Genomic DNA, 17,609 nt, shown 5'->3' with positions numbered 1-17,609 from the left:
ACCGGTGGTAAGGCACCGCGTAAACAACTCGCCACCAAGGCGGCTCGTAAGAGCGCACCGGCAACCGGTGGTGTCAAGAAGCCCCATCGCTACAGGCCCGGCACCGTCGCCCTCCGTGAGATCCGTCGTTACCAGAAGAGTACCGAATTGCTGATCCGCAAGCTGCCGTTCCAGCGTTTGGTGCGCGAGATCGCTCAAGATTTCAAGACTGATCTCCGTTTCCAGAGCTCCGCTGTGATGGCCCTCCAGGAGGCGAGCGAGGCATACCTCGTCGGTCTCTTCGAAGACACCAACCTTTGCGCTATCCACGCGAAGCGCGTCACCATCATGCCAAAGGACATTCAGCTCGCTCGCAGAATCCGCGGGGAACGCGCCTAAAATACACGCGCACGCACACACAGCGCCAAAGACCGACGACGCGCGCACTTCCCACCGTGCGCGTGTCTTGTTTGTCTTTACGCTTCAAAAGGCCCTTTTCAGGGCCACAAGAGTTTCTGTTATGATAATATAGTTTCAACGTATTTTAACATCGCATACAAACAAATTATAATATATATAGTTTATATATATATAGGTATTATAATATTAGAGAATACACAAACGTACATATAAATTATTGCAACATAAATTAATGAATAACCTTATTTTTATTTACATAAGACTTTGTTAAAAAAGTTGAAACGTTAGGTATTACTTAATTTTCCGGGTTGTATATATTATTATTATTATAGGAAAGAAGAGAGTAGCGTATGTACATAACGGAATTTAATTTTAATATTCAAAAACAATGATAATAGAAGGAAAAAGAAAGAATCGAATTCTACCGCCGCTTTTTTAATATTTTCGTTATAATATATAAGTAGGTACCTAATATGAGATGTCTCGGGAGTGTCGTCGTCAGTCATTTGTTTGGTATTATCTCTCCCCCCTCGCTCGCTACACTACCACCCCGCGAACGCGACGATTCTGTATATATATAACGGCGTTCGAACATTGTTTAGCCACCATTCGCCCGTTGAGCGTCGTCACTGCGTCGCGCGTCGTGCGTGTTTGTGTACATTTAGTTTCGTGTTTTTTATAAAAAACATATATAATTATGACCGGTCGCGGTAAGGGAGGCAAAGGTCTGGGAAAGGGAGGAGCTAAGCGTCACAGGAAGGTACTCCGTGATAACATCCAAGGTATCACCAAGCCGGCCATCCGTCGTCTCGCCCGCAGAGGAGGCGTCAAGCGTATCTCCGGTTTGATATACGAGGAGACTCGTGGTGTCCTCAAGGTGTTCCTCGAGAACGTGATCCGCGACGCGGTCACTTACACCGAGCACGCCAAGAGGAAGACCGTCACTGCTATGGACGTCGTCTACGCTCTGAAACGTCAGGGCCGCACCCTCTACGGTTTCGGTGGTTAAGTCTACCATCGCCGCGCCGGCGTCATCGCCCACCTCGTGTGTGTGTCGGTCGAAAGAACAACAACACACAAATCAAAAAGGCCCTTTTCAGGGCCGCAAATAGTTCATTGTTGTTTTACAAAATGTTTCACGATATTACGTCGATACTATATAATAAATAACACCTCAATATGTACAAGTTACGAATATACCCAGCAGCCGAGTGGGTAAAGTTGCTTGTGATCATCGAGGCCCGTAGGGCGCCGAGACGCGGCGGTGTAGGCGTCTCAACTAAACACAATCCCTTGCATACAGTAACTTACTCACTCACTCACTCACTCATTTAATATTTTATAATTAGTCAGTCAATTCCATGTTATTTGGATAGGTACCCTATAAGTATACATAATAATATCTAGTACTTACCTTCCTTATGTTAACGAATCTAACTAGTAAGGTGAGCGAGACGTGCGAGCGTATTATACATATTTTATTCATAATTTTTTTTTTTTAAGATTTATATCTAATTTAAAATAAATAAATAAATCAAGTGAAATACATACACTTGTGTACAACAGATGCGGTCTGTGTGTATGTACGACGTGTATGAGAGATTCTAGATAGAGAGAGAGCGCCGTGAGTTGTGTGCGCGTGGACGTTCGACGGATTTTTAGCGTTTAGAGTTTTATTAACACACATTTAATAATAATAGTATATATCCTTATATAACGTATTACATAATTTATTTAAAAAATATATAAATTATTGCAATAACAAAATCTATACGTCCCGAATAGAGCCGTCCGTAGTTGTGAAGAGTAGGGTACGAGTGTTTTACGACCTCCAACATTTACACGTTAAAAATCGTCAAAATCATTGGAAATATGCAATATATTGTTATCGTATAGAAGGTCGGGAACCTAGGCGTTGAATTATCGAACATTAGACACCGACGCGTTAATTTTTATAGAGAAAAATAACTTTTGAAGTGGACACTAGGTGAGCGACGACACCAAAGGTGAATATAAACGCTTTTATCGCCGTATTCGATACGTTTACACGTTTAAATAAAATTTAAACAGTTGGTAGAACTCAAAAATAATATCAATATACGTATATTTAGTCACAAATATTTATATATAATTAGTTTTATCGATATTCATCGATACGTGTAAGTGAAAAGTTGGAAGTTATCATACGAGAAAACGTCTCGCGACACAGCGGCTCTCCTTACAGTATTGCTCCGCTCGTGGGGTCTGTGGCGCCACCTGTACCGGGCGCACGCACGAAGTTTCATACGTAGAAGAAGCAGGGGGGGGTATTTTTATTAAAATACCCTCCTGCTACCGCGGTTCCAAATAGTACCACCGTTATCACTCCTACCCACCCCCGGCCTCCCACCAGCGGGTCTCACCGGGGAGGGAGTGATAACGTGTGCTCTGCTAGGCGGACCGCTTGGCTTCGCACCGAGCCAGCCCAACGGGGTGAGCAGCCAAGCATGGCTCCCCCAACAGCCGGCGTAACGAAGCGCCGAGCGCGCACTTTCGTGCGCAGCCGCGCCGTCACGACGCCGATCGCCGCCACCGTACCGCCGCCCCCGCCGCGCCTTATTGATACGGGCCTTCGAATGTCCCCGTTCCCGCTGCCACTGCCCCGACTTCCGAGGACAGGGGCCGCGGAAAAGAGGACCACGACGCCGCCTGAGCGCCGTCCACCGCAGCCCGTGGTGAGGACCACGCCGCCCGCAGCACTCTCCATGCCCCTGTTGGACATGGAGACAACACCGCCGCGCCAATACGCGGCCACAAATCCAAATCCATTTTCGCCGCTCTCCACGCCCCAGCCGGTCATGGAGACAACACCGCCGCGCTCTTACGCGGCGGTGTTAAACACGAATCCCGAGTCGCCGCCGCACGCGCCTCCGCGCCCGTCGCTACGGACGGCGCCTACACCATCGCCGAAGCCCGTGAGACTCCAGCCACCGCTCGCACCCGCGAGCAAAAAGATCCCGCCCATCGTGGTCGACCGGCTGCCTGACTGGCCCCACCACCTCCGCAAGCTGCGGGAGTTGCTGGGCCACATCCCCAACGCGCGCCCGTACGGGAAGGGCGTTCGCTTCCTGGCGAGGACCGAGGAAGAGTTCCGGCTCTACCAGCGGTACCTCACCACCCTGGAGAGAGCCACGGGACTCTCCTGGTTTGCGTACGCCCCACCGGCGGAGCGCTCACTGAAGCTGGCCATCCGTGGCCTACCCATGGATACCGACGTTGCTGAGTTGGGGGAGGAGCTGCGCGCCCGCGGCTTCGACCCACAGTTCATCCGCCCCATCCAGGCTCGCGAGGGAAGAACAGGCTGCCTCTTCTTCGCGGAGATCCGTAGGACGCTGGGATTCCAGCGTGTCTATGAGATCTCCGAGCTCCTCTGCATGCCCGGCGTCAAGGTCGAGGCGTGGAGGGGACGAAGAGGAGCAGCGCAGTGCCACCGCTGCCAGCAGTTCCGGCATAGCAGCCATAACTGCCACCGCCCTGCCGCCTGTGTCCGTTGTGGTGAAAACCATACGGCCAAGGAGTGCCTGCGCCCCCGGGAAGTTCCGGCAACCTGCGTGAACTGCGGGGGAACACACCCGGCGAACAGCTCTTCCTGCCCGGTCAAGTTACGCGAGCTGCGTAACACCAAGGCGGGTGCGGCGCCCATGACCGGCGCAAGAAGAGCCGCTCCACCAGCAGCCTCCACTGTGGACCCCAACATCGAGCCGACCGCGCGGAGCTCGCTTATGGCCGCGGCGAACGGCCCAGCCGGGCCCAAGCCGCAGAGACCGAAGCGCATCCGCAAGAGGGCAAAACCGGCCCCCACTGCCACCACCATCGTCGAGCAGCAGCCAGCGCCAACTCCGACGCCGAACCAAGCGGTCGCCGCCCCTACCAAGGGGAAGAAGGCGAAGCCCCGCGCGGAGATACCACCAGCCCCCTCCAGCGAGAAGCTGGAAGTACTGGAGCAGACTATCCAGCTGCTCCACAACGTACTGGCTGCCATACGATCCCGGAACGACCCTGTGCCCATCATCGTGGGAGGCCTGGCTTCACTGCTGGGCCAACTCACCGGTGGGCACTGACCACTTTCATCGGACTGGACCGGGGCTGCCCACATCCACTACTCCCCGTCGAGTAGTTAGGATCGTGGCCACCCCCCGGGGGATGAGTTGACGCTTCCAGTGGCAGTGGAAGCAGTCCTCTCCCCCCCTCCAGCCGACTCGACACCAGCTGCCCCGGCGACGGAGCAGCTTCACCGGAATGACACCACCGCCAGCTGACGGGCGCTCACTGGGCCTCCCCCAACGGGGAACCACCCGGTGGGCTCGACCTCGCTGGCGGCACCTCGGACAAGACTCACCATCGGGCTCACGGAGGGGCGATCATCGCCCGCCGTGTCCCACCCACGTGCCACGCCCGTTTCTGCGGGCGGCGACTGAGGCCACGTCAAGGGGGCATAGCCCCGAGGACGTCTCCCCGCCGCGGGCTTCGCCCGCGACGAGAAGAAGAAGCAACCGAAGTTTCATACATACAACTCGTACAGTACACACAGTGTTATTAAAAGTTAGTTACTTACTTACTTTAATATTGCGAAAATGGCCGATACAGCAGTCGCATCCGAGGCTCCCGCACCGACGACGCCCGCGAAGAAGCCGAAGGCGTCCGCCGCCGGCGCCGGTGCTAAGAAGCCGAAGGCGAAGCCGACCCACCCGAAGACATCTGAAATGGTAAACAACGCCATTAAAGAGTTGAAAGAACGAAGCGGGTCCAGCCTGCAGGCGATCAAGAAATACATCGCCGCCCAGTACAAGGTCGACGCTGAGAAATTGGCTCCGTTCATCAGGAAATATCTGAAGAGCGCCGTCGAATCCGGCGCCCTGATCCAGACCAAGGGCAAAGGTGCGTCCGGTTCGTTCAAGTTGGAATCAAAGTCCTCCTCCGGCAAGAAGCCGGCGTCCAGCAAGGCTGCGGGCGCCAAGCCCGCCGCTAAACCGAAGAAGGCAGCCGCCGCGGCCGCCTCGCCCAAGAAGGCCAAGAAACCGGCCGCTTCCTCGCCGGCCAAGGCTAAATCGTCCGCCGCCGCCGCCGCCACCAAGGACAAGAAGGCGGCCGCCGCCAAGAAGAAGCCCGCCGCGGCCAAGAGGGCCGCCGCTCCCGCAAAGGCGAAGAGCGCCGCCGCACCGAAAGCAAAGAAGACCGCCAAGCCGCCCACGAAGAAACCGAAGGCGCCGAAACCCAAGAAGGCCGCCGCTACGCCTAAATCTAAGGCCGCCGCAGCGAAGAAAGCGTCCAAGAAGTAAACGCGCCGCCATCGCCGCAGCCGCCGCCGCACCAGCAGCAGCAGCAGCAAACAGCCGCGCGCGCGCTTTTAAAGCAACGCGCAACAAAAAGCCCTTTTCAGGGCTAACAAATTGTTCCGATACTCTTATATACGGTTTCATACTATTCTACATCGATATGAAAAAAAAAAAAAAAAAAATACAACAAAATTTACCACCTACCTAACCTCCTCTCTACCGATAAAAAACACACCATATAGGTAAATTTTAAAAATAACCTCACTTCACCAAACAATACAACACGTACAATGAATCAATAGATTATAGGTAATAATAGATCATAATCATCCATAATATTTACGTATTTTTCGATACTGCAACTAGCGGATGCTGCGCGAATTAAAAAAATATTACAACACCTATAATAACACACCTAGGCTAGGTATATACCTACCTATATAAAAGATTGCTCTCATTCTACCATAATATATTATACATACATAATATTATCTTAATTATTTATTAAGATACACAACGTAATATCATCGGTTAATTAACTTCATTAGTGATTCATACTAATCGCTCAAATTTTCAATTTCTCTCTCTCAAACGGGTGAAACACACCCCGCCCGCCCGCGAACGCACCCACCCGCCCGACTGCCCGACTGCCTTCCTTCCTTGCTTGCTTGCTGCGCGCGCATCACGTCGTTCATTCGCGTTTTGTCTCGCTCTAACTGCGCGCAGACCCCACTATTTGTGACACTCGCGTTTTCTATATAAATGTCCGGCTATACGGCCGACGTTTTTATTATACCCACTGACTTCGTACGTTGCGGTCGACTATTGCGCGGTGTCGCAATAGTGTTTTTTGTGTGTGTTTCAAGTTAAATCTATCTCAATCATGTCCGGTCGCGGCAAAGGTGGTAAAGTAAAGGGCAAGGTCAAGTCCCGTTCCAACCGTGCCGGTCTACAGTTCCCCGTGGGTCGTATTCACAGGCTGCTCCGCAAGGGAAATTACGCCGAGCGCGTCGGTGCCGGTGCTCCGGTGTATCTCGCCGCCGTGATGGAATACCTGGCCGCCGAAGTTCTCGAGTTGGCCGGTAACGCCGCACGCGACAACAAGAAGACCAGAATCATACCGAGACACTTGCAGCTGGCGATCAGGAATGACGAGGAGTTGAACAAGCTCCTGTCTGGCGTTACCATCGCCCAGGGTGGTGTGCTGCCCAACATCCAAGCGGTGCTCCTTCCCAAGAAGACCGAGAAGAAGGCTTAAGCGCGTCCGAACCAACCTCGAAGCGGCCCTCTCCCTCTCTCTATCTACTACGACGACGACGAGGGGACGGGACCCCAACGTTAAAAAGGCCCTTTTCAGGGCCACAAAATTGTTCAATAATCATAAAAAAGTTTCTAACGGTTAAAACAATCGTCGATATATGTGTACTTTTGACATAATATTAATAATTACATAACTTACATACATACATATTAGCAAGCAATTACGATATTAGTGCAATACCTAATAATTATGGTGAATAAATAACATGTCATCACGTACACGTATGTACCAACGAACCCCGAAAAGGGGTGAGCAGACACACAGACTCGTCGTCATTTTAACAATTTGACTGTTTTTGAACTATATAATTGAATCAAATCAAATTATTGTCATTAAAGATAATCTAAAGTGAAAAATATAATATAATACAAAATCTACGTATAAGTAAACGTTTCAAAAAATAAATAAAAATATTACGTATTACGTATGTGTGGGGGGGTGGTGTCAGAGTCGGTCGCGGTGTATAGCGGCGATAGCGAATCTACCCGTCCCGCTTTATTACCACCGAGGGACGCGATTGGTCCGTTTAATGCGCGCAAAGCCCGCTAGTAGCGTACCGAAAACTTGATGTAGGTTCGATTTTTTCGACCGGCGCGCACACGTCTCGTCCCGAGTCTATCGTATAACGCACACGCTCTCAGTTTACTCGTTCATTAGTCGAAATGCCACCCAAGACAAGCGGAAAGGCAGCTAAGAAATCTGGCAAAGCCCAGAAGAACATCTCCAAGTCTGACAAGAAAAAGAAGAAGCACAAGAGGAAGGAGAGCTACGCCATTTACATCTACAAGGTGTTGAAACAAGTACACCCCGACACCGGTATCTCTAGCAAGGCCATGTCCATCATGAACTCGTTCGTGAACGACATCTTCGAGCGTATCGCCGCCGAAGCATCGCGTCTCGCTCACTACAACAAGCGTTCAACTATCACATCGAGGGAGGTGCAGACCTCCGTGAGGCTCCTTCTGCCCGGTGAGCTCGCCAAGCACGCAGTATCCGAGGGCACCAAGGCCGTAACCAAGTACACCAGCTCCAAGTGAAGCGTCCACCGACCGACTACATACACAGGCAGACGACTAAAACAATCTGCCGTGCGTGTGTGTTCGCGCCAAACGTACAAAAGGCCCTTTTCAGGGCCACAAACTCGTTCAATATATAAAATATTATGTTTCAATGATGATCCACAATCGATATAATATAATTAATAATGTTGTTATGTTATGTAAGTAATTTCAAATAACGTAAGACACGGTAGAAAGTAAATTGAAAAATTAAGTTAAAATTAACTACGACATTAGAATAATGGTGATGTAGGAATTTTGTTTGTTGTTTAGTAAGTCAAATCAACTTATGTACATAAGTGGAAATATTTATTTACACACGCATAATATGATGATCATAAAGAAATGTACCTATGAGTATATAAAAGAAAAAACAAAATGTACCACTATCACGAATAATAATTTATAATATAAACTTCAGGTGGCGCTGTTGTCGTTTCGGAGTCCTCTCCCCGCGCCCCCCCTCTCCACCCGCCCGCGAACGGTCCATTATACTATATATAAAAGAAGGTAGGGGAATAGTGAACTATTCAGTAAACTCTCGTACGTTGACGTTGCAGGTTCTCGTTCGCGCGCGCGACTAAAAGATGGCCCGTACCAAGCAGACAGCTCGTAAATCGACCGGTGGTAAGGCGCCGCGTAAACAACTCGCCACCAAGGCGGCTCGTAAGAGCGCACCAGCAACCGGTGGTGTCAAGAAGCCCCATCGCTACAGGCCCGGCACCGTCGCCCTCCGTGAGATCCGTCGTTACCAGAAGAGTACCGAATTGCTGATCCGCAAGCTGCCGTTCCAGCGTTTGGTGCGCGAGATCGCTCAAGATTTCAAGACTGATCTCCGTTTCCAGAGCTCCGCTGTGATGGCCCTCCAGGAGGCGAGCGAGGCATACCTCGTCGGTCTCTTCGAAGACACCAACCTTTGCGCTATCCACGCGAAGCGCGTCACCATCATGCCAAAGGACATTCAGCTCGCTCGCAGAATCCGCGGGGAACGCGCCTAAAATACACGCGCACGCACACACAGCGCCAAAGACCGACGACGCGCGCACTTCTCACCGTGCGCGTGTCTTGTTTGTCTTTACGCTTCAAAAGGCCCTTTTCAGGGCCACAAGAGTTTCTGTTATGATAATATAGTTTCAACGTATTTTAACATCGCATACAAACAAATTATAATATATATAGTTTATATATATATAGGTATTATAATATTAGAGAATACACATACGTACATATAAATTATTGCAACATAAATTAATGAATAACCTTATTTTTATTTACATAAGACTTTGTTAAAAAATTTGAAACGTTAGGTATTACTTAATTTTCCGGGTTGTAAATATTATTATTATTATAGGAAAGAAGAGTAGCGTATGTACATAACGGAATTTAATTGTAATATTCAAAAACAATGATAATAGAAGGAAAAAGAAAGAATCGAATTCTACCGCCGCTGTTTTTAGGTATTTTCGTTATAATATATACCTAATATGATGTCTCGGGAGTGTCGTCGTCAGTCATTTGTTTGGTATTATCTCTCCCCCCTCGCTCGCTCGCTACACTACCACCCCGCGAACGCGACGATTCTGTATATATAACGGCGTTCGAACCTATTTTAGCCGCCATTCGCCCGTTGAGCGTCGTCACTGCGTCGCGCGTCGTGCGTGTTTGTGTACAATTTAATTTCGTGTTTTTATAAAAACATATATAATTATGACCGGTCGCGGTAAGGGAGGCAAAGGTCTGGGAAAGGGAGGAGCTAAGCGTCACAGGAAGGTACTCCGTGATAACATCCAAGGTATCACCAAGCCGGCCATCCGTCGTCTCGCCCGCAGAGGAGGCGTCAAGCGTATCTCCGGTTTGATATACGAGGAGACTCGTGGTGTCCTCAAGGTGTTCCTCGAGAACGTGATCCGCGACGCGGTCACTTACACCGAGCACGCCAAGAGGAAGACCGTCACTGCTATGGACGTCGTCTACGCTCTGAAACGTCAGGGCCGCACCCTCTACGGTTTCGGTGGTTAAGTCTACCATCGCCGCGCCGGCGTCATCGCCCACCTCGTGTGTGTGTCGGTCGAAAGAACAACACACAAATCAAAAAGGCCCTTTTCAGGGCCGCAAATGGTTCACTGTTGTTTTACAAAATGTTTCACGATATTACGTCGATACTATATAATAAATAACACCTCAATAATATGTACAAATTACGAATATACCCAGCCGAGTGGGTGGGTAAAGTTGCTTGTGATCATCGAGGCCCGTAGGGCGCCGAGACGCGTCGGTGTAGGCGTCTCAACTAAACACAACCCCTTGCATACGGTAACTTACTCACTCACTCATAATATAATATTTTATAATTAGTCAGTCAATTCTATGTTATTTGGATACCCTATAAGTATACATAATAATATCTAGTCCTTATGTTAACGAATCTAACTAGTAAGGTGAGCGAGACGTGCGAGCGTATTATACATATTTTATTCATTTTTTTTTTTTTTTTTTTAAGATTTATATCTAATTTAAAATAAATAAATAAATCAAGTGAAATACATACACTTGTGTACAACAGAGATGCGGTCTGTGCGTGTATGTACGACGTGTATGAGAGATTCTAGATAGAGAGAGAGAGCGCCGTGAGTTGTGTGCGCGTGGACGTTCGACGGATTTTTAGCGTTTAGAGTTTTATTAACACACATTTAATAATAATAGTATATATCCTTATATAACGTATTACATAATTTATTTAAAAAATATATAAATTATTGCAATAACAAAATCTATACGTCCCGAATAGAGCCGTCCGTAGTTGTGAAGAGTAGGGTACGAGTGTTTTACGACCTCCAACATTTACACGTTAAAAATCGTCAAAATCATTGGAAATATGCAATATATTGTTATCGTATAGAAGGTCGGGAACCTAGGCGTTGAATTATCGAACATTAGACACCGACGCGTTAATTTTTATAGAGAAAAATAACTTTTGAAGTGGACACTAGGTGAGCGACGACACCAAAGGTGAATATAAACGCTTTTATCGCCGTATTCGATACTTTTACACGTTTAAATAAAATTTAAACAGTTGGTAGAACTCAAAAATAATATCAATATACGTATATTTAGTCACAAATATTTATATATAATTAGTTTTATCGATATTCATCGATACGTGTAAGTGAAAAGTTGGAAGTTATCATACGAGAAAACGTCTCGCGACACAGCGGCTCTCCTTACAGTATTGCTCCGCTCGTGGGGTCTGTGGCGCCACCTGTACCGGGCGCACGCACGAAGTTTCATACATACAACTCGTACAGTACACACAGTGTTATTAAAAGTTAGTTACTTACTTACTTGAATATTGCGAAAATGGCCGATACAGCAGTCGCATCCGAGGCTCCCGCACCGACGACGCCCGCGAAGAAGCCGAAGGCGTCCGCCGCCGGCGCCGGTGCTAAGAAGCCGAAGGCGAAGCCGACCCACCCGAAGACATCTGAAATGGTAAACAACGCCATTAAAGAGTTGAAAGAACGAAGCGGGTCCAGCCTGCAGGCGATCAAGAAATACATCGCCGCCCAGTACAAGGTCGACGCTGAGAAATTGGCTCCGTTCATCAGGAAATATCTGAAGAGCGCCGTCGAATCCGGCGCCCTGATCCAGACCAAGGGCAAAGGCGCGTCCGGTTCGTTCAAGTTGGAGTCAAAGTCCTCCTCCGGCAAGAAGCCGGCGTCAAGCAAGGCTGCGGGCGCCAAACCCGCCGCTAAACCGAAGAAGGCAGCCGCCGCGGCCGCCTCGCCCAAGAAGGCCAAGAAACCGGCCGCTTCCTCGCCGGCCAAGGCTAAATCGTCCGCCGCCGCCGCCGCCACCAAGGACAAGAAGGCGGCCGCCGCCAAGAAGAAGCCCGCCGCGGCCAAGAGGGCCGCCGCTCCCGCAAAGGCGAAGAGCGCCGCCGCACCGAAAGCAAAGAAGACCGCCAAGCCGCCCACGAAGAAACCGAAGGCGCCGAAACCCAAGAAGGCCGCCGCTACGCCTAAATCTAAGGCCGCCGCAGCGAAGAAAGCGTCCAAGAAGTAAACGCGCCGCCATCGCCGCAGCCGCCGCCGCCGCACCAGCAGCAGCAGCAGCAAACAGCCGCGCGCGCGCTTTTAAAGCAACGCGCAACAAAAAGCCCTTTTCAGGGCTAACAAATTGTTCCGATACTCTTATATACGGTTTCATACTATTCTACATCGATATGAAAAAAAAAAAAAAAAATAAAAAAAAACCTACCTAACCTCCTCTCTACCGATAAAAACACACCATATAGGTAAATTTTAAAAATAACCTCACTTCACCAAACAATACAACACGTACAATGAATCAATAGATTATAGGTAGTAATAATAGATCATCATCCATAACATTTACGTATTTTTCGATACTGCAACTAGCGGATGCTGCGCGAATTAAAAAAATATTACAACACCTATAATAACACACCTAGGCTAGGTATATACACATACCGTACGTACGTACATAAAAGATTGCTCTCATTCTACCATAATATTTATTATACATACATAATATTATCTTAATTATTTATTAAGATACACAACGAACGTAATATCATCGGTTGGTTCGTTCGTTCGTTAATTAATTAACTTCATTAGTGATTCATACTAATCGCTCAAATTTTCAATTTCTCTCTCTCAAACGGGTGAAACACACACCCCGCCCGCCCGCGAACGCACCCACCCGCCCGACTGCCCGACTGCCTTCCTTGCTGCGCGCGCATCACGTCGTTCATTCGCGTTTTGTCTCGCTCTAACTGCGCGCAGACCCCACTATTTGTGACACTCGCGTTTTCTATATAAATGTCCGGCTATACGGCCGACGTTTTTATTATACCCACTGACTTCGTACGTTGCGGTCGACTATTGCGCGGTGTCGCAATAGTGTTTTTTGTGTGTGTTTCAAGTTAAATCTATCTCAATCATGTCCGGTCGCGGCAAAGGTGGTAAAGTAAAGGGCAAGGTCAAGTCCCGTTCCAACCGTGCCGGTCTACAGTTCCCCGTGGGTCGTATTCACAGGCTGCTCCGCAAGGGAAATTACGCCGAGCGCGTCGGTGCCGGTGCTCCGGTGTATCTCGCCGCCGTGATGGAATACCTGGCCGCCGAAGTTCTCGAGTTGGCCGGTAACGCCGCACGCGACAACAAGAAGACCAGAATCATACCGAGACACTTGCAGCTGGCGATCAGGAATGACGAGGAGTTGAACAAGCTCCTGTCTGGCGTTACCATCGCCCAGGGTGGTGTGCTGCCCAACATCCAAGCGGTGCTCCTTCCCAAGAAGACCGAGAAGAAGGCTTAAGCGCGTCCGAACCAACCTCGAAGCGGCCCTCTCCCTCTCTCTATCTACTACGACGACGACGAGGGGACGGGACCCCAACGTTAAAAAGGCCCTTTTCAGGGCCACAAAATTGTTCAATAATCATAAAAAAGTTTCTAACGGTTAAAACAATCGTCGATATATGTGTACTTTTGACATAATATTAATAATTACATAACTTACATACATACATATTAGCAAGCAATTACGATATTAGTGCAATATTATTATTATAACCTAATAATTATGGTGAATAAATAACATGTCATCACGTACACGTATGTACCAACGAACCCCGAAAAGGGGTGAGCAGACACACAGACTCGTCGTCATTTTAACAATTTGACTGTTTTTGAACTATATAATTGAATCAAATCAAATTATTGTCATTAAAGATAATCTAAAGTGAAAAATATAATATAATACAAAATCTACGTATAAGTAAACGTTTCAAAAAATAAATAAAAATATTACGTATTACGTATGTGTGGGGGGGTGGTGTCAGAGTCGGTCGCGGTGTATAACGGCGATAGCGAATATACCCGTCCCGCTTTATTACCGCCGAGGGACGCGATTGGTCCGTTTAATGCGCGCAAAGCCCGCTAGTAGCGTACCGAAAACTTGATGTAGGTTCGATTTTTTCGACCGGCGCGCACACGTCTCGTCCCGAGTCTATCGTATAACGCACACGCTCTCAGTTTACTCGTTCATTAGTCGAAATGCCACCCAAGACAAGCGGAAAGGCAGCTAAGAAATCTGGCAAAGCCCAGAAGAACATCTCCAAGTCTGACAAGAAAAAGAAGAAGCACAAGAGGAAGGAGAGCTACGCCATTTACATCTACAAGGTGTTGAAACAAGTACACCCCGACACCGGTATCTCGAGCAAGGCCATGTCCATCATGAACTCGTTCGTGAACGACATCTTCGAGCGTATCGCCGCCGAAGCATCGCGTCTCGCTCACTACAACAAGCGTTCAACTATCACATCGAGGGAGGTGCAGACCTCCGTGAGGCTCCTTCTGCCCGGTGAGCTCGCCAAGCACGCAGTATCCGAGGGCACCAAGGCCGTAACCAAGTACACCAGCTCCAAGTGAAGCGTCCACCGACCGACTACATACACAGGCAGACGACTAAAACAATCTGCCGTGCGTGTGTGTTCGCGCCAAACGTACAAAAGGCCCTTTTCAGGGCCACAAACTCGTTCAATATATAAAATATTATGTTTCAATGATGATCCACAATCGATATAATATAATTAATGTTGTTATGTTATGTAAGTAATTAATTAATTTCAAATAACGTAAGACACGGTAGAAAGTAAATTGAAAAATTAAGTTAAAATTAACTACGACATTAGAATAATGGTGATGTAGGAATTTTGTTTGTTGTTTAGTAAGTCAAATCAACTTATGTACATAAGTGGAAATATTTATTTACACACGCATATGATGATCATAAAGAAATGTACCTATGAGTATATAAAAGAAAAAACAAAATGTACCACTATCACGAATAATAATTTATAATATAAACTTCAGGTGGCGCTGTTGTCGTTTCGGAGTCCTCTCCCCGCGCCCCCCCTCTCCACCCGCCCGCGAACGGTCCATTATACTATATATAAAAGAAGGTAGGGGAATAGTGAACTATTCAGTAAACTCTCGTACGTTGACGTTGCAGGTTCTCGTTCGCGCGCGCGACTAAAAGATGGCCCGTACCAAGCAGACAGCTCGTAAATCGACCGGTGGTAAGGCACCGCGTAAACAACTCGCCACCAAGGCGGCTCGTAAGAGCGCACCGGCAACCGGTGGTGTCAAGAAGCCCCATCGCTACAGGCCCGGCACCGTCGCCCTCCGTGAGATCCGTCGTTACCAGAAGAGTACCGAATTGCTGATCCGCAAGCTGCCGTTCCAGCGTTTGGTGCGCGAGATCGCTCAAGATTTCAAGACTGATCTCCGTTTCCAGAGTTCCGCTGTGATGGCCCTCCAGGAGGCGAGCGAGGCATACCTCGTCGGTCTCTTCGAAGACACCAACCTTTGCGCTATCCACGCGAAGCGCGTCACCATCATGCCAAAGGACATTCAGCTCGCTCGCAGAATCCGCGGGGAACGCGCCTAAAATACACGCGCACGCACACACAGCGCCAAAGACCGACGACGCGCGCACTTCCCACCGTGCGCGTGTCTTGTTTGTCTTTACGCTTCAAAAGGCCCTTTTCAGGGCCACAAGAGTTTCTGTTATGATAATATAGTTTCAACGTATTTTAACATCGCATACAAACAAATTATAATATATATAGTTTATATATATATAGGTATTATAATATTAGAGAATACACAAACGTACATATAAATTATTGCAACATAAATTAATGAATAACCTTATTTTTATTTACATAAGACTTTGTTAAAAAAGTTGAAACGTTAGGTATTACTTAATTTTCCGGGTTGTATATATTATTATTATTATAGGAAAGAAGAGAGTAGCGTATGTACATAACGGAATTTAATTTTAATATTCAAAAACAATGATAATAGAAGGAAAAAGAAAGAATCGAATTCTACCGCCGCTTTTTTAATATTTTCGTTATAATATATAAGTAGGTACCTAATATGAGATGTCTCGGGAGTGTCGTCGTCAGTCATTTGTTTGGTATTATCTCTCCCCCCTCGCTCGCTACACTACCACCCCGCGAACGCGACGATTCTGTATATATATAACGGCGTTCGAACATTGTTTAGCCACCATTCGCCCGTTGAGCGTCGTCACTGCGTCGCGCGTCGTGCGTGTTTGTGTACATTTAGTTTCGTGTTTTTTATAAAAAACATATATAATTATGACCGGTCGCGGTAAGGGAGGCAAAGGTCTGGGAAAGGGAGGAGCTAAGCGTCACAGGAAGGTACTCCGTGATAACATCCAAGGTATCACCAAGCCGGCCATCCGTCGTCTCGCCCGCAGAGGAGGCGTCAAGCGTATCTCCGGTTTGATATACGAGGAGACTCGTGGTGTCCTCAAGGTGTTCCTCGAGAACGTGATCCGCGACGCGGTCACTTACACCGAGCACGCCAAGAGGAAGACCGTCACTGCTATGGACGTCGTCTACGCTCTGAAACGTCAGGGCCGCACCCTCTACGGTTTCGGTGGTTAAGTCTACCATCGCCGCGCCGGCGTCATCGCCCACCTCGTGTGTGTGTCGGTCGAAAGAACAACAACACACAAATCAAAAAGGCCCTTTTCAGGGCCGCAAATAGTTCATTGTTGTTTTACAAAATGTTTCACGATATTACGTCGATACTATATAATAAATAACACCTCAATATGTACAAGTTACGAATATACCCAGCAGCCGAGTGGGTAAAGTTGCTTGTGATCATCGAGGCCCGTAGGGCGCCGAGACGCGGCGGTGTAGGCGTCTCAACTAAACACAATCCCTTGCATACAGTAACTTACTCACTCACTCACTCACTCATTTAATATTTTATAATTAGTCAGTCAATTCCATGTTATTTGGATAGGTACCCTATAAGTATACATAATAATATCTAGTACTTACCTTCCTTATGTTAACGAATCTAACTAGTAAGGTGAGCGAGACGTGCGAGCGTATTATACATATTTTATTCATAATTTTTTTTTTTTAAGATTTATATCTAATTTAAAATAAATAAATAAATCAAGTGAAATACATACACTTGTGTACAACAGATGCGGTCTGTGTGTATGTACGACGTGTATGAGAGATTCTAGATAGAGAGAGAGCGCCGTGAGTTGTGTGCGCGTGGACGTTCGACGGATTTTTAGCGTTTAGAGTTTTATTAACACACATTTAATAATAATAGTATATATCCTTATATAACGTATTACATAATTTATTTAAAAAATATATAAATTATTGCAATAACAAAATCTATACGTCCCGAATAGAGCCGTCCGTAGTTGTGAAGAGTAGGGTACGAGTGTTTTACGACCTCCAACATTTACACGTTAAAAATCGTCAAAATCATTGGAAATATGCAATATATTGTTATCGTATAGAAGGTCGGGAACCTAGGCGTTGAATTATCGAACATTAGACACCGACGCGTTAATTTTTATAGAGAAAAATAACTTTTGAAGTGGACACTAGGTGAGCGACGACACCAAAGGTGAATATAAACGCTTTTA

The 17,609-nt window shown here is 47.5% G+C and overlaps 9 protein-coding genes across 9 annotated transcripts; all 9 read left to right on the top strand.

Annotated features, from left to right (window-relative positions):
- Positions 1 to 902: 902 nt before the first annotated feature.
- LOC126378704 (histone H4) lies at positions 903 to 1,431 on the top strand. The gene has a single exon (XM_050027084.1). The coding sequence runs from the start codon at positions 1,097 to 1,099 to the stop codon at positions 1,406 to 1,408; it is 312 nt and encodes a 103-aa protein (XP_049883041.1). The 5' UTR covers positions 903 to 1,096; the 3' UTR covers positions 1,409 to 1,431.
- A 3,507-nt stretch (positions 1,432 to 4,938) lies between these two features.
- Positions 4,939 to 5,828, top strand: LOC126378654 (histone H1B-like). The gene has a single exon (XM_050027033.1). It carries the CDS (start codon positions 5,013 to 5,015, stop codon positions 5,715 to 5,717), a length of 705 nt encoding a protein of 234 aa, XP_049882990.1. The 5' UTR covers positions 4,939 to 5,012; the 3' UTR covers positions 5,718 to 5,828.
- Positions 5,829 to 6,597: 769 nt separating this feature from the next.
- LOC126378685 (histone H2A) lies at positions 6,598 to 7,293 on the top strand. Its single transcript, XM_050027066.1, has one exon. It carries the CDS (start codon positions 6,598 to 6,600, stop codon positions 6,970 to 6,972), a length of 375 nt encoding a protein of 124 aa, XP_049883023.1. The 3' UTR covers positions 6,973 to 7,293.
- Positions 7,294 to 7,484: 191 nt separating this feature from the next.
- LOC126378673 (histone H2B) lies at positions 7,485 to 8,152 on the top strand. Its single transcript, XM_050027052.1, has one exon. The coding sequence runs from the start codon at positions 7,698 to 7,700 to the stop codon at positions 8,070 to 8,072; it is 375 nt and encodes a 124-aa protein (XP_049883009.1). The 5' UTR covers positions 7,485 to 7,697; the 3' UTR covers positions 8,073 to 8,152.
- Positions 8,153 to 9,505: 1,353 nt separating this feature from the next.
- Positions 9,506 to 10,543, top strand: LOC126378703 (histone H4). The gene has a single exon (XM_050027083.1). The coding sequence runs from the start codon at positions 9,801 to 9,803 to the stop codon at positions 10,110 to 10,112; it is 312 nt and encodes a 103-aa protein (XP_049883040.1). The 5' UTR covers positions 9,506 to 9,800; the 3' UTR covers positions 10,113 to 10,543.
- An 833-nt stretch (positions 10,544 to 11,376) lies between these two features.
- Positions 11,377 to 12,209, top strand: LOC126378652 (histone H1B-like). Its single transcript, XM_050027030.1, has one exon. The coding sequence runs from the start codon at positions 11,451 to 11,453 to the stop codon at positions 12,153 to 12,155; it is 705 nt and encodes a 234-aa protein (XP_049882987.1). The 5' UTR covers positions 11,377 to 11,450; the 3' UTR covers positions 12,156 to 12,209.
- An 846-nt stretch (positions 12,210 to 13,055) lies between these two features.
- Positions 13,056 to 13,625, top strand: LOC126378687 (histone H2A). Its single transcript, XM_050027068.1, has one exon. The coding sequence runs from the start codon at positions 13,056 to 13,058 to the stop codon at positions 13,428 to 13,430; it is 375 nt and encodes a 124-aa protein (XP_049883025.1). The 3' UTR covers positions 13,431 to 13,625.
- A 378-nt stretch (positions 13,626 to 14,003) lies between these two features.
- Positions 14,004 to 14,762, top strand: LOC126378670 (histone H2B). Its single transcript, XM_050027048.1, has one exon. It carries the CDS (start codon positions 14,168 to 14,170, stop codon positions 14,540 to 14,542), a length of 375 nt encoding a protein of 124 aa, XP_049883005.1. The 5' UTR covers positions 14,004 to 14,167; the 3' UTR covers positions 14,543 to 14,762.
- A 341-nt stretch (positions 14,763 to 15,103) lies between these two features.
- Positions 15,104 to 15,633, top strand: LOC126378663 (histone H3). The gene has a single exon (XM_050027042.1). The coding sequence runs from the start codon at positions 15,153 to 15,155 to the stop codon at positions 15,561 to 15,563; it is 411 nt and encodes a 136-aa protein (XP_049882999.1). The 5' UTR covers positions 15,104 to 15,152; the 3' UTR covers positions 15,564 to 15,633.
- Positions 15,634 to 17,609: the final 1,976 nt, after the last annotated feature.

This window comes from Pectinophora gossypiella, chromosome 27, assembly GCF_024362695.1.
Source record: "Pectinophora gossypiella chromosome 27, ilPecGoss1.1, whole genome shotgun sequence".
Lineage (NCBI taxonomy): Eukaryota > Metazoa > Arthropoda > Insecta > Lepidoptera > Gelechiidae > Pectinophora > Pectinophora gossypiella.
The sequence above is the reverse complement of the archived record's forward strand: the minus strand, read 5'-3'. Positions and strand labels throughout refer to the sequence as shown.